Consider the following 14,340-nt stretch of genomic DNA (forward strand, 5'->3'; position numbering starts at 1 on the left):
CCATGCGGCATGTTGTATTTTGGTTTTGTTTAATATTTCAACTGGATATCTCTCGCTGCTAAATAGTATATGGAACCAATATCGTGATGCTCACCTCGTGCATCCCAAGGGTGGTGATGTCATTATACCACGTAGCGACCGATTCGTTTCTCGCGTGCCCCTTCAAGCAACGCTTGACGCACTGTCGGCGTTCTGGGACAGAATATCCTTCACTAGGTCGACTCTTTCAACGGCTGCGTCGGCGGAAACTTCATTCCCCGGTTCTTGTCGTTGGGCGTCGCCGACGGTCCCCACCCTCCGAAGCCTGCTCCTGTAGCCATTCCGCCGAGCCCGCTGGCGGACCCTTGGGCGATGCCGCCAGCGAGTTGGTTTTTGCCTACCCCTGGCTGCGTATCGGCCCATGATTTTAACCCATCCCTGGTAACGCCAAGATATTTTTTCAAGTCCTCCTCCGGAACCTGCTTTCCGCGCTTCCATTCTTGATACCGCTGATAGAGCGATGGCTTTGATTCTTTAGCCTTTTGCGTGGGTGAGGATTCCGATGACATAATGATCTGTCAAGACAGGCTGGGCTTGCGCTTGCTTGCACCGCTTGCTTGATATCGTAGAGACGTGCAGAAAAATGGTCGAGGGCGACTGGGATGGACGGTTCTTGCAATGATGCGAGTTGCGAGCTGATGATGGCAGTAGGATATGGCTGTTGTCGTCGAGGTGGGTGACACGGGGCTATTTAAACCAAGTCTGGTGTCTGCCGGTGTGCATGTCGATGCACTTACACCAACCTCGTTTCTCCCATGTCACCCACCATAGAGTGCATATAGGCATGTACGGAGCACAAACAAATAGACACATATTTCAGCGGTGCAATGTAGATATCGCTATTTTTATTCTGACATGATGAAACAGCCAGCTTTGATGGCCTAGCGATGCAACCGCCTTGGGCAACTCCGGTTGGGGCTTGGAACAAGGTGTGATCGCCCCAACAGTTTCTCGCGCGTGACGACGTGACTAGTACAAAGATATGTGCTCACTAGGATGTCCTGGGAGGAGTACAAACACACCACGGCTTTGGTGGTAGCGCAACCGAACAAACCGACCCTGAAACCAAAAGTGGCAAAAGGTCCGCAACGAAGTGAGCCATGTGTGCGGACGTGTCTCGCCTGAAATCGAAACCATCCGCACTGCCTCCAAGGTCATTTTGTCAAGCCTCTTGCACGCTCTATTGTCACCTCGACGAATAGTAGTGCAATACATGTGTTTTCGGCATCAATGTCAGCCAAAGCTCTCCCTGCTGCTTGCCAAAGGCGTGGTCGCGCCCGTTCGTCAAAAGTCCCATTCCAGGGCAGTAGCAAGTAGCAATCCTAAACGTGTAGGGATGATGTGAGTGGCCCCTTTCACGGTGAAGAAACATGGGTATTTGGTTCATGGTAACGGCTCTGTTCATTACTATACTTGGCGTGGAAAATGCGATACAGGTAGCTTGAAGAAACCCCAAGTTTTTCACCATGATTGCTATACGAATCCCAGGGAGAGGGGGGAGGGATGTGCTCGCGGCCTAGTGCACTTCAATGCACTTCCATGTACGAGCATGGTCTACGGAGTCTAGTATCAAAATAGCATCAATACTCCGTACTCCGAGGGGGGATATGGAACAAACAACTAACTTGAGGGCCGAGCCACAGTTGATCCACCTTTCGGCTGTGAATGACAAGGTGCAGTTGATGATCGTGTGGATGTAACTGTACAGTACGGAGACTACTCCGTAAGTATGTATACCAATGTTCCACTTGCAGAGTAATGTTGATTACTGGATGCGCATTGATACAGAAGCACCATTGCAAAACTAACCTGTCCTTGCCATGCACTTGACCCATTCACCATAAAGATGAGTACAGCACAAGAACCTACACACATACACCGGACATCGAATGATCACGGATGGGAAATGGTCGTTTGAATACCCGGGCTTCATATAAATTTCTTCACATTCGTCTAAATGGTGCCCCTCGAGAGAAAGGGAAGTCGTAGCAAGTTTACAATGCCATCGGATAGTAGCAAGCCTATTTGATCGACGAGACAGTAGTGAAAAGAATAAGGATTAATGTGCCGTCTGGTTAGGGCAGTTCGAGGCTTTCGTATATACGGGCTCGGGACTACCGTTCCACGCCGTATGGGTGATGCTACGCAACGGAACCAGCGGCACAATGGGGCCAGCGGTCATGCGTGTGCCGCGATATCGGAATAATGGAATAGCTGAACCCTACACCAGTATGGCGCGGCTCTCCTACAGTCAACCATGTATTCTACCTACACCCTACAATCTACTCGAAGAACGAAACGTGGGGATGCACAAAAAAAGGTCCATGTACTTGATGTATCGAGTTCCCCTTCGTTGTGCAACTCCAACGCTTCCAAGTACGGTTCGTTGTCAAGCACCACCGCCAACACAGTACTCCGGACCGTTCGTGATATAGTTGACCTTCACTTTAGGCCTTTCAAACAACATCATGGCTTCGGCCGCTCGGATCCTCAGCTTCTTCATAGCCATTCTCTGTACCAGTTCTCTGGCTTTGGTCTTGGGGTCGAACAGCACCCTGCACACCTTTGCCAAGCGCGGAAACAGTGTAGGTAAACTAGATGAAGGAACCACATCCGGCATGTATAATAGATGCTGGGGATTCACCTGCGGAAACAACATATGTTTTTCGCCGAGCTGCATCATTACTTGGAATGATCTTCGTGGATGTCGCGGTCCCAACGAAATCGGCAGCATCTGTGCGTGCCGATATTAATCACATCGGCCATCGGGTTCACAAGGATTTTTGCGGTATTGCTTGGGTGACGGTGTGTAACCCAGGCTCGTGGACAAGATGGAAAATTTCATATTTGCTAAAAATCAACGCCGTGACGCTCAGGAAATACATTATATGCTGCTTTAACGCCCGCCGTCACTTCCAGCACCAGCAAGGGTGACGGCACCGAGTGATAGACCCATCTGGCCGTGGATTCCCTGCCGCCCAAGTCCTCGTCAAAACCGTCGGTATAGTAGTCATAAGAGCGGCAAGATGAAAACCCCAGTCTCGCGCTATTCATTCGTCGATGGTCGAGGTCATCGTGCCATCTCGCTGAATATACGGTGCAAACTCTCGACGCCCTTGAGCATGTTGTCGTCTGGGCCGAGCCCCGGCGTCCACTGGGCGTGGGCAAAGTCGATGAGCTTCAAGGTATATACCTGCGGGAGCGAGGACTCGAGCTCCTCGAGGACGTCGTCGTCCAAGCCGATGCCGCTGTCTATCCGCTTGGCGGTCCGGTCGCGGGCGGAGGCCTTGGTGGCCGATGTCACCAGCGCGTTGTTCAAGCCGATAGCCTCGTTGAGCGCTTCGCCGTCACCCTCGAAGACGAAGAGCAATGAGGACGAGTACATGCGACTCTCGTGTCGCGACATGACGTCCCGAACCCTTGCCAGGTCGCGGGCAAAGGCGTCGCAGATGCCCTTGCCCAGCTCATCGTCGACGCCGGCCGTCTTGTTGAAGATGAACTTGCGAAACTCTCTCATCACGTTGTCCTCGGTGACCGACAGCCGTCCGTAGTCCTTGTCGTAAATCTTGTAGTCTTCCTCGTCGAGGTCGGAGGAATCGTCGGAGCCGCGGTAGACCCTCATGCCGGCGATGCGAAAGCCGAGGTTCCCGTGCGTCGTTTCCGACGAAATCTTGTCGAATCGCGCCTTCTTCTCCCGCGGGGCATCGTCGGCCCACAAGCGCACGCCGAGCTTGACGTCGAGGATGTTGGCCTTTTTGAAGCCGTACGTCGCGTTCTCCAGCACCACCGCCTTGTCCGTCTTTATCTTCTTCCCCTTGGTCGGGACCCACGTGACGTTGTCGTCGGACTGCGCATCGGCTGCGGCATCGGCCGTTGCATCGGCCGCCGTGCTCGGTATTCGTTCCGCCACGGAGGCGGTTATTTGCTCTTTCGTCGACTCGATGGCGCCCACCTCGGAGATGATCTCGGACAAGGCTGCGTCGACACCGTCACTCGCCGGGTCGCTGAGCATCAGGGAGCCCATGAAGAGGGGCATGAGGTCGGCGAATTCGGGGTGTCTTCGGTTGGCCGACTCGTAAAAGTCGATTTCGGACTGGGTGCAGGGTTTGATGAAGAGCTCGCCCTCGGCGTCACACATGGTGCCAGCACTGAGGATTCCATCAGCACATGCAGGCTTCGCCACAAAAATAGCAGGGTTCTTGATCCTTACTGTCCGGCAACGGCATGGTTGTAGTCGCGAAGCTCACTGCGACTCGGCATACCCTTTCGACCCATCAGGGCAGGGAGCAGGTCGAGATGCGCGTGTCAGGGGCGATCTGTATGGCGGAGTGTGACGACCGCTCTCGTCGGAAAGGAAGAAGGAATTTGAAGCGTGAAAGTGCGAGTGCGCGGGCGAAAAGTAGATTCGAGTGATGCAGGCGAATGCACAGGTCGTTGAGGTGGTTATATATGGCGTGCAACAGACGATTCGCGTCGAGCAAGGCGGTTGAGGGAAGAGGCAATGTTTCATCAGGCGCTGAGGAGGAGAGAGAAGGAAGAAGGGGGGGGGGGAGGTGGTTATGAATGACAGGAGAGCCGGACTGCCGTACGAGGCACGCACAACGGTAATTGCGCCTTCGTCATGGACAATCCAGTGATAGAAAATTCAAGGTGTAGGAGATGCTGGGGGTACGAAGGAAAGGATTGGGGTTGTGTCGCAAGGGAGTTGGTTGAGAGTTTCCCCCGTCAGCCAAGCCTTGGCGAATGGGCAAGTGTGCGTCAGGCAGCCTGGAGTGCGCTAGACCATGGTGAGGATAGCGCACGGCACCCGTTCTCGACATGCCTGCAATAATCACTTGTACAGGTACGGAGTACGGAGTATATGTTGGTACGGAGTGCAGGTACAGGTACTTACTTGCCCCCCAAGTACAGTAAGTAATACTTGCAAGTTTACACTGCAGAGCGCTGTACGTAGGACGGACAGGTGCCTTGCCGTGTTCTGCATCAGTATCCGTAGGCACGTACTGTGCAGGCACTCCGTAGTTGCGTCTGGTATTCGCCAGGACACACAATGTGCTTAATACTTACTCCGTACTCCGTATTACATGCTTGTACAAGTAGCGGTACTCTGTACAGTGGAATTATTATACGGAGTACGCAGTACAGTGGAATTATTGTCACCCGCTAGGGAGCATCAACGTCATAGTAGACGAAAACCAGGCAAGCACGGCATCGACCATCGGCACTTGCCATCTCGGCGGGGGACACGTTGCTCTGGCTCGTTACAAACTCAGCATCATCGACCAAAAAACGACAACGAGCGGGCAGAGACGAGCACGAGCATGCACGCGATGCTGGGAGGGAAGCTGAGCCACAGCCAACGGTGCTGTTGGTGCCGCCCAAGGCTCAGCTCCAGTGGTCTCATGCCCAGCCATCGTTCCCGCTCGTTCTCGACCAGCTGGCAGTGAACAAGGCGAACTTGGCCGGCCACCGTTGGCCATCTTGTCACCATGTGCCTCACCGTTACCGGAATGTACGTGTAGATTGTCTGCTCGTCCACCCCTGCACCCTGCTGCTGAAAGCACGTTGGCATCACGGCAGCTATGGTGCGGAGTGGACAAAAGTGGTGGTGGCAGTGGTATTGCGGATCAGCCAACCAGCGCCTCGTCGTCGGATACACAGCCCACGTCCATCGCGACCAACGCTGCATGCTCTTCTTTCATCTCTGTTCCGTGTTCCATCATCCGCCTTGTGCATTCCCTTTCCTCCCGCGTGATGCAGCACTCTGCCGCTGACTTGTCCGGCTCGGAAGCCAACGAGGTGGTGGGTGCGTGATTGTCACCATGCTCCGACCTGCCTGCCCGCCCGCCTGCCTCTACCCGCCGTGCTCGCACTCCTTTCTTGCTGTCATCTGGACGGTGCCATGGGTAAGCATGTACTCCGTACTGGGTTCAGATATCGCCTCGAACCCCGTCGAAATACGACTCGACGAGCCAGTCATTCAAGTTTTGCCCCGGCGGGTCGTGACGGGCAAGGCGAGACTCGCCTCGACCCTGCTGGGTAGTGTGGCGAGAAGCGTTTTATCCAGGCAGCGTCCCGTTCGCTTGCACAATAGCCGCCGCAATTTCACGTCTCCATTCTCCATTGATTCTATTATTTCGCGTGCATATGCAACGTGCGTGTACGAGTAGCAGTGCCATTCCATCACAGCCTTTCCACCTCCTAGCCCTGGTCTTCCGTCTCGCGGGGCTGTTGTTGCTGCCTCCGTCGAATCCGACGATACTGATTCACCGACTGCCGTCATCTATTCTGGTAGACCAGTTCATGGCAGACTGCATGGCAACCCACGGCCTACTGGCAACGCCCCAAAGTATGGTAACCATGCACCTTCCCGCGGAATCGCCAGCATTTCCACCCCGATCCAAGCACCGTCGGCACGAATCGAAAATATCCCCCGCCACAACCCCCCCCCTCGCCCCCCGTCTCTCACGGTGAAAGAAAAAAAAATATGTCATCTGTGATCAAGGATCAAGTTCCCATGGACGAATGGCACCCGTCGGAGGCCGATGACGGCTCCGACTGTGATGGTCGCTCGGTTGCCTCAAACGAGCACTCTCATGGCCCCGTCCAACAGAAAATGAAACGCAGGGGCAAGAGATCAACTGCTCAGAGGGGTCCGACGGCGCTTCCCAAGAATCGTGGCACAGGTTTCGAAGGTATCCTGGGCGCATCGAGATGCCGTTGGCCCCGAGAACGATCATTGACGTTTCATCATCAGAGTTTTTTGCCGATCCGCCCATGACGCCTGAGGAGGCAAATCTGGAGCAAACGGAGATCTACTGCCCGTATGTCCATCCCAGATATGGCTGCCTTTGTCGGCTTGGCTGACGGGCTTGCAGGACCCTTCCATTTGAAGAGTACCTGCCATTTTCCCGTCCCGATACCCTCACCCGTGCCGCTGGCTCACATTCCATCAGGCGAATCCAGTGCTGCATCCAGCGCTTCCGTGCACGCCGCCGTCTGAATCCCACGCAAACGCAGCTCTTCAACGAGTACCTTTTCCTGGGCGGGGTCGACACGGAACCGAATGCCTTTGGTGGTGGCCACGACCAAAAGGACCTCAAGGCCTTGACGCCGGCCGAAAGACGGCACGCGACCGCCACCGATGCCGTCCACCTTGGCTCCAGCGCCGACGATCGTTACTACACCGGCATTGGGCATCATTGGACCGTCGACTTCACCGCCGTCGCTTCTGCTTTTTTTTCGACGTCGCCGGAGCACATCACAAAGGGAAACTGCGCCGGCGTGGACGATGCTGCTTGCGTCGTCGAGAACTTTCTCCGATACGTGTTGCACCACGATGTCTGTCCCGAGTACGAGACCGACGTGAAGCGGGCGGTGCAGATGTGCTCGATGGCCAGGGAGGAGGCGCCTCTTCTGAAAAACCTCATGCATTCTCTGCCCGGCGTCTTCAACCTCGCCGCCGCGGACCTTTTCTCCCCGTTGAACCCGCAAGAGTGGGCCTCGTTCCATTACCCGCGACCGGTCGGCTTCGACGCCAGCATCGTGTTTTACTCCACATGCGCTCTTCTCGGCCTTGGCGACGTTCTGAGCGCTGCCCGTTGCGGGGGACCAAAGGCCGTGGCGACGTACGCGTGCGCCGTGGAAGTCATCGCCGTTGAGCGCGCACCGCCTGCCCTCGCCGATCGGTGCAGGCGACTCCACGCAGGAGACGGAAGTTGCCGAATATCACCTGTGGGCAAGGTACTGTGCAAGCCATCCAAGATGGAGGATGGATGGGTGACGCCTTCTCAACATGCTCCGGTGGCCGATGCAGAACTGGCATTTTTCTTCGAGGATGCCATCGTGGCAAACATGAAGCCGGGCATGACGCTGGCGCTGGAATTCGTGCAGTTGGATGTGGGAATCCGCTTCGTCAGGTCCTTTTCCAACGTCGTGCCGACCTTTTACACCTTCCTGCCGCAGGCGCTGATGAAGCATTACAAGATGCCGCGCGAGAATGAGCGGCCTGCACCGTCAGCAATCCATCCACAGGCAGACGGCCATCAGGATGAGAGAGATGCCGAGGACGAGGACGAGACGAGGGACGAGAATGGTGCCGACGGTCAAAGGGGCCTGTAGATCTTCCCCGTAGCCACAGGGACGATGGAGGACACGGACGGGGTAGGGGCAAGACGGGCGTGCCATTGACGTGTACGCTGTGCGCAAAATATACAAGCGACCCGGCGCCACCTTGCATGTACAGAAAGTCCACTGCAGACTCACGTTGCCTCCTTCATTTCATCGATTCGACCCCTCGGTTGAAAACTCGTCCGGCCCCCCCCCCCTCCCCCTACTTGGCCCAGTGCCCGCTGTTGAGACGAATCATCCACCGTCACTCCTCTCCGCAGCGCTCGTAATGATCATGTTCAAATGGAATGTGGAAGCTGACAGCGGTTCGATTTATGATTGAACCTTGTTATCACCGGCCACGACGTCGGCATACGAAGGTGGCACACCGCCGGAGCTGCCCTCGGCCTGCTGCTGGCCCTGGCCCTGGTCGTGGGTGCCGTAATTCATGCCACCGTTTGCACGCGGTTGCTGCTGGCGGACGTTGCCGTTGCCGCTGCCGCCGCAAGCCGGGCCGTGGGGTGTTTGGACGTAGACGTAGGTGACGCGGCCGCCTTCGTTGTCGGCGTTCAGCACCTCGTACTCGTACGGGGGCTCGGGGTACTTTGCGATGATGTACCAGGCGTGGAAGAGACCGGGGACAAAGCCGAGGCAGCAGAGGAGGATGTTGATGACGGAGTCGGCGCTGCAGATGCCGCACTTGACCCAGACTGCGTGGGGTTGTGAAATCAGCATCCGGACCACGACGGGACCTTTCGTCACCCATCACCGCGGCCGGAGGGAGATGGACGTACCAGGCAGCGGGGGGAAGAGTATGGCGAGGAGACCGAGGAAGATGTCGGCGGAGCACATGCTGCCTCGTTTACCTTGTATTCCTTTAACCTGCGTTGGGGAACCGTTTGTTCGCTTTTGGCAGACGTGGAGGATGGAGCAGCGGTGAGAGGTGAGAACTTGGGTGGGATGAACGAGATGAAGATGCCGTTCTGGCGTCTGGCGTGACCATCATGCGCCTGTCGACCGTCATCGCCCCTGTAGTCACGGGCGGGGCGGGGTGGCTTAGGGCGCTGTTGTTGCTTGCGTAATGGCGAGGCGACGAAACATGTGATTGGCTCGCAGGGTGTCGACTCGCCGTATGACGATATGCGGAACACCAGGCACCCAAGTATTACACGTACTAGTAGTATTAGTAAGTGCTCCGTACTCTGTACTATGTAAATTATTAGTCTGTAATCTAGGACTTGAGCGTGCCACGGAAAATATACTGTGCTGTACTTGGCTGTACGGAGTACTGTAAGTACAGTACATGTACTGTACGCCGCACACATCCGTGTGCTCCGCACACGTACAGGAACTCCGTACCCCGCTACCTGCGACATAAGTACCTAGTAAGTACGTTACTTGATTACTGCGGAGGACGCGCTACGGAGCAAGTGCTGTACTTACTGTACTTACACTCCCGCCATACCTGCAAGTACAGTACAACTGCAATACGGAGTGCAGTACGGAGTACTTGCTACACACACATACAATTACTTGCACATGTACGGAGTACAGTATGCGCGTCTGCGGAGCACTTGTACACGTACGTGCAAGTATACGTCTGCGTAATTCGCTGATATGCGCAATGTTCATACTTCAACGCCTTGCAAAGTGGCACGGGTTGTGCCGTCATGATGACTGTAGCCTGTGGCTCGAGCCAGCAACTTCCTGGCCTACCATACATGCAGCACCTGCCTACCATCAGTGCAGCATATGCTGGAAGTGACTCGACTTGGCACTGGCCCATTCCGACGGGTATGTACGATAGGTCATCTGACCCTCCCTTGCTGTGAGTAAGAGCTCGTACATGTCCATGTCGTTGCCGTGCATGAACTGAGGAGTTCAGGTATTACAGTACATGTACATCGCAGTAGGCGGATATGTACTGTACTCCGCATTGCAGGGAATGCTTGCTTGCTCGGTGAAGCATTGTTCTTACGGCCCTGGTTGGCTGCCTATGCGCCTAACAGCTGACAAGTTGGATGCCTGGAGCTGTGGGTGACTGGGCGGCCTGATTACCTGCCTAATTATCCGTCTAGTGGGAACGAGGGTGCGCAGAAGGAGCAACGCATACAAACTTCTCATTCTTGCACGCACGTACGTCGATGAAGGGAATGCAGATTCTTCTGCTACTCGGGCCAAAACAACAAGGAATACATCTACTTCGCTTCCCTCACCTCGACGGCATATCGAGTTGCACGTCCTCGCCGTCCGACGATACACTTGAACTCCACCATGTGGAGCTCCCTGCAAACCCTGTCCATCCTGCTCGTGAGTGCGACCCTAGTTGCCGTCATGACCGTGTCCACCTCTTCCCTGATCTTACCGACCTTTAGCCGTCGACGACGAAGAACCCATCCCCACCCAGAATCGTCGACGAGACAAGTCCGTCTCCTGCGCAAGCGGGAATCATCGCCGGCCATGGATGAGTTTCTCGACCTCGACGTCCTGTCGCTCGTGTCCAAAGTCGCCACCGAGCTGCAGAACCACGTCGGCGTCGGCGATCAGACCCTTGCAGAGTTCCTCATCGCTCAGCGCCTCGAGAGCACGTCCGTCGCCGACTTCCGCAAGAAGCTCGATGGCATCGGCGCCGACTTCCCGCCGAGTCTGGTGGATAGCCTGGACCGGCTGGTGCTGGCGTTGCATCCAAAGTTCAAGACGGTAATCAAGAACGGCGCGCTCGACGGCGCCGAGGAGCACCACTCGCGCACGTTGGAGGAGAAGGAAAAGATCTTCAGCGGCCTGTCGCTGCCCGACAAGACGGTGGACGACGACGGTGGCGCCGACGCCATCGATGACACCTTGGCCCTGTTGGAGGAGCTCGACGGCCGAGCCGGCAAGGGTCAAACATCGAGGAAACGCAGCCGAAGCCCCGACGACGACCGGGGTGAACCGAGGCGGAGGAGACGAGACCGGTCGCGCTCCCGAGATCGACGCAGGAAAGACAGGCGCCGCTCTCGGTCGAGATCGAGATCGCCTCTGCGGGACCGTGACGGCGAGCACGGCCGGGACGGGTTCCGCGGTTCGCACAAGGACAGGCGCGGACGCTCGCAGCACCACGACGGAAACGCCCGGCTCGACCGGCCGCCCGCGCCCGAGGTTGACGAGGCACCGCAGCTCAACAAGATATACGAGGGCCACGTCACGGGCGTCAAGGACTTTGGCGCCTTCGTCAACATCCACCACGTGCGAGGCAAGGTCGACGGCCTCGTCCACGTCTCCCGCATGGCCAACCAGCGGGTCAGCCACCCCTCGGACCTCCTTGCCAAGGGCCAGCACGTCTTCGTCAAGGTCACCGCCCTCGAGCAGAACAGAGTTGGCCTGTCGATGAAGGATGTCGACCAGGAAACGGGCATGGACCTCGAGCCCCAACCCCGCTTCTCCACCGGCGCCAACATGGAAGCCCTCGGCGGCGGGCCCGGAAACGGCTTCGTCGAGCCCGTCGAGATGCCGCGAGACAGCCTCGGACCGCCCAAGCGCCACAGGAAGCGGATGACGTCGCCCGAGAGGTGGGAGATCAGGCAGCTCATTGCCTCGGGAGTCGCCAAGGCCTCGGATTACCCCGACCTCGAGGAGGACTACAACGCGACCCTGCGGGGCGACGGAGAGCTCGAGCTGGAGGAGGACATCGACATCGAGGTGCGCGAGGAGGAGCCGCCCTTCCTGGTCGGCCAGACCAAGCAGTCGCTCGAGCTGTCGCCTATCCGCGTCGTCAAGGCCCCGGATGGCTCCATGAACCGGGCCGCCATGTCCGGCACGAACCTTGCCAAGGAGAGAAAGGAGCTGCGCCAGCAGGAGGCCGACGCCGCCGCCAAGGAGGAGCCCAAGGAGAACCTGTCGTCCCAGTGGCAGGACCCCATGGCCGATCCCGACAAGCGAAGGTTCGCCAGCGACCTGCGCAACGCGAGAGCCAACGCGAGGTCGGACGAGGTCCCGGCCTGGAAGCAGGCCGTCATCCCGCGGGACCAGCCTCTCGGAAAGCGATCGACGCTGAGCATCAAGGAGCAGCGAGAGACGCTGCCCGTCTACGCCTTCCGGAACCAGCTCATCAAGGCGGTGAGGGAGAACCAGATCCTCATCGTCGTCGGCGAGACCGGCTCCGGCAAGACAACGCAGATGACGCAGTACCTGGCCGAGGCGGGATTCGCCAACGACGGCATCATCGGCTGCACCCAGCCTCGCCGCGTCGCCGCCATGTCCGTGGCCAAGCGCGTGGCCGAGGAGGTGGGCTGCAAGCTGGGCGACGAGGTCGGCTACACCATCCGCTTCGAGGATTGCACGAGCTCCTCGACCAAGATCAAGTACATGACGGACGGCATGCTGCAGCGCGAGATCCTCATGGACCCCGACATGAAGCGCTACTCGTGCATCATGCTCGACGAAGCCCACGAGCGCACCATCGCCACCGACGTCCTGTTCGCCCTGCTCAAGAAGACGCTGAAGCATCGGCCGGACCTCAAGGTCATCGTCACCTCGGCCACGCTCGACGCCGACAAGTTCTCGGCCTACTTCAACGAATGCCCCATCTTCACCATCCCGGGCCGAACCTTCCCCGTCGAGGTCCTGTACTCGAGGGAGCCCGAGTCGGACTACCTCGACGCCGCCCTCGTGACGGTGATGCAGATCCACCTGACGGAGCCCAAGGGCGACATCCTGCTCTTCCTGACCGGCCAGGAAGAGATCGACACGTCGTGCGAAATTCTCTACGAGCGCATGAAGGCCCTCGGCCCGAGCGTGCCCGAGCTCATCATCCTGCCCGTCTACTCGCAGCTGCCGACGGAGATGCAGAGCCGCATATTCGACCCGGCGCCCGCCGGCAGCCGCAAGGTCGTCATCGCGACCAACATCGCCGAGACGTCCATCACCATCGACGAGATTTACTACGTCGTGGACCCCGGCTTCGTCAAGCAGAACGCTTACGACCCGAAGCTCGGCATGGACTCGCTCGTCGTCACGCCCATCTCGCAGGCGCAGGCGAACCAGAGGGCCGGCCGAGCCGGCCGCACCGGACCCGGCAAGTGCTTCCGTCTCTACACCGAGGCGGCCTACCAGTCGGAGATGCTGCCGACGACGATACCCGAGATCCAGAGGCAGAACCTCGCCCACACCATCCTCATGCTCAAGGCCATGGGCATCAACGACCTGCTGCACTTCGACTTTATGGATCCGCCGCCCATCAACACGATGCTGACGGCGCTCGAGGAGCTGTACGCCCTGAGCGCCCTCGACGACGAGGGGCTGCTCACCCGACTCGGTCGCAAGATGGCCGACTTCCCCATGGAACCATCGCTGGCCAAGGTGCTCATCGCCGCCGTCGACCACCAGTGCTCGGACGAGATGCTCAGCATCGTTGCCATGCTCAACCTGCCCAACGTCTTCTACCGACCGAAGGAGAAGCAGCAGCAGGCGGACCAGAAAAAGTCCAAGTTTCACGACGCGCACGGCGACCACCTCACGCTCCTCAACGTCTACAACTCGTGGAAGACGTCGGCCTACTCGAACCCCTGGTGCTTCGAAAACTTCATCCAGGCCCGCTCCATGCGTCGCGCCAAGGACGTCCGGGACCAGCTCGTCAAGATCATGGAGCGCTACCGCCACCCTGTCGTCTCGTGCGGACGCGACACGCAAAAGGTGCGCCGCGCCTTGTGCTCGGGCTTCTTCCGCAACGCCGCCCGCAAGGACCCGCAGGAGGGCTACAAGACGCTCACCGAAGGCACGCCCGTCTACCTGCACCCGAGCTCGGCGCTCTTCGGCAAGCAGGCCGAGTGGGTCGTCTACCACACGCTCGTCATGACGACAAAGGAGTACATGCACTGCACCACAAGCATCGAGCCCAAGTGGCTCGTCGAGGCCGCGCCCACCTTCTTCAAGGTCGCCGGTTCGGACCGTCTGAGCAAGAGGAAGCAGGCCGAGAGGATCCAGCCTCTGTACAACAAGTTCGCCACCGAGGACGACTGGCGTTTGAGCGCCCAGCGGCGTGGAGGCAGAGGCGGCGGCGGCGGCGGCGGAACCTGGGGTTGATGACGGTCATGTTCGGTCTGGATTTTGCAAAGGCACATGGCGTTTGGGGCACAATTTGTATGCATAGCTAGGGGGTTGCGGGTGGAATGTAGGGGTAGATGCCATCTCGGAGGACCTCCGAAGAAGCTATTC

The 14,340-nt window shown here is 57.9% G+C and overlaps 4 protein-coding genes across 4 annotated transcripts; 2 read left to right on the forward strand and 2 right to left on the reverse strand.

Moving 5' to 3' along the window:
- Positions 1-3,109: 3,109 nt before the first annotated feature.
- Positions 3,110-4,314, reverse strand: DCS_02473 (arginine metabolism regulation protein iii; the record flags this gene model as incomplete). Its single annotated transcript, XM_040799800.1, has 2 exons — positions 3,110-4,187; positions 4,250-4,314. The coding sequence occupies 2 exons, from the start codon at positions 4,312-4,314 to the stop codon at positions 3,110-3,112; spliced, it is 1,143 nt and encodes a 380-aa protein (XP_040660683.1).
- A 2,212-nt stretch (positions 4,315-6,526) lies between these two features.
- Positions 6,527-8,160, forward strand: DCS_02474 (Argonaute complex, subunit Arb1; the record flags this gene model as incomplete). Its single annotated transcript, XM_040799801.1, has 3 exons — positions 6,527-6,734; positions 6,797-6,863; positions 6,918-8,160. 3 exons carry the CDS (start codon positions 6,527-6,529, stop codon positions 8,158-8,160), a joined length of 1,518 nt encoding a protein of 505 aa, XP_040660684.1.
- Positions 8,161-8,481: 321 nt separating this feature from the next.
- DCS_02475 (uncharacterized protein) lies at positions 8,482-9,000 on the reverse strand (the record flags this gene model as incomplete). The annotated part of the gene is made up of 2 exons (XM_040799802.1): positions 8,482-8,858; positions 8,943-9,000. 2 exons carry the CDS (start codon positions 8,998-9,000, stop codon positions 8,482-8,484), a joined length of 435 nt encoding a protein of 144 aa, XP_040660685.1.
- A 1,422-nt stretch (positions 9,001-10,422) lies between these two features.
- Positions 10,423-14,208, forward strand: DCS_02476 (ATP-dependent RNA helicase DHX8; the record flags this gene model as incomplete). Its single annotated transcript, XM_040799803.1, has 1 exon — positions 10,423-14,208. One exon carries the CDS (start codon positions 10,423-10,425, stop codon positions 14,206-14,208), a length of 3,786 nt encoding a protein of 1,261 aa, XP_040660686.1.
- Positions 14,209-14,340: the final 132 nt, after the last annotated feature.

Source organism: Drechmeria coniospora, chromosome 01 (genome assembly GCF_001625195.1).
Source record: "Drechmeria coniospora strain ARSEF 6962 chromosome 01, whole genome shotgun sequence".
Lineage (NCBI taxonomy): Eukaryota > Fungi > Ascomycota > Sordariomycetes > Hypocreales > Ophiocordycipitaceae > Drechmeria > Drechmeria coniospora.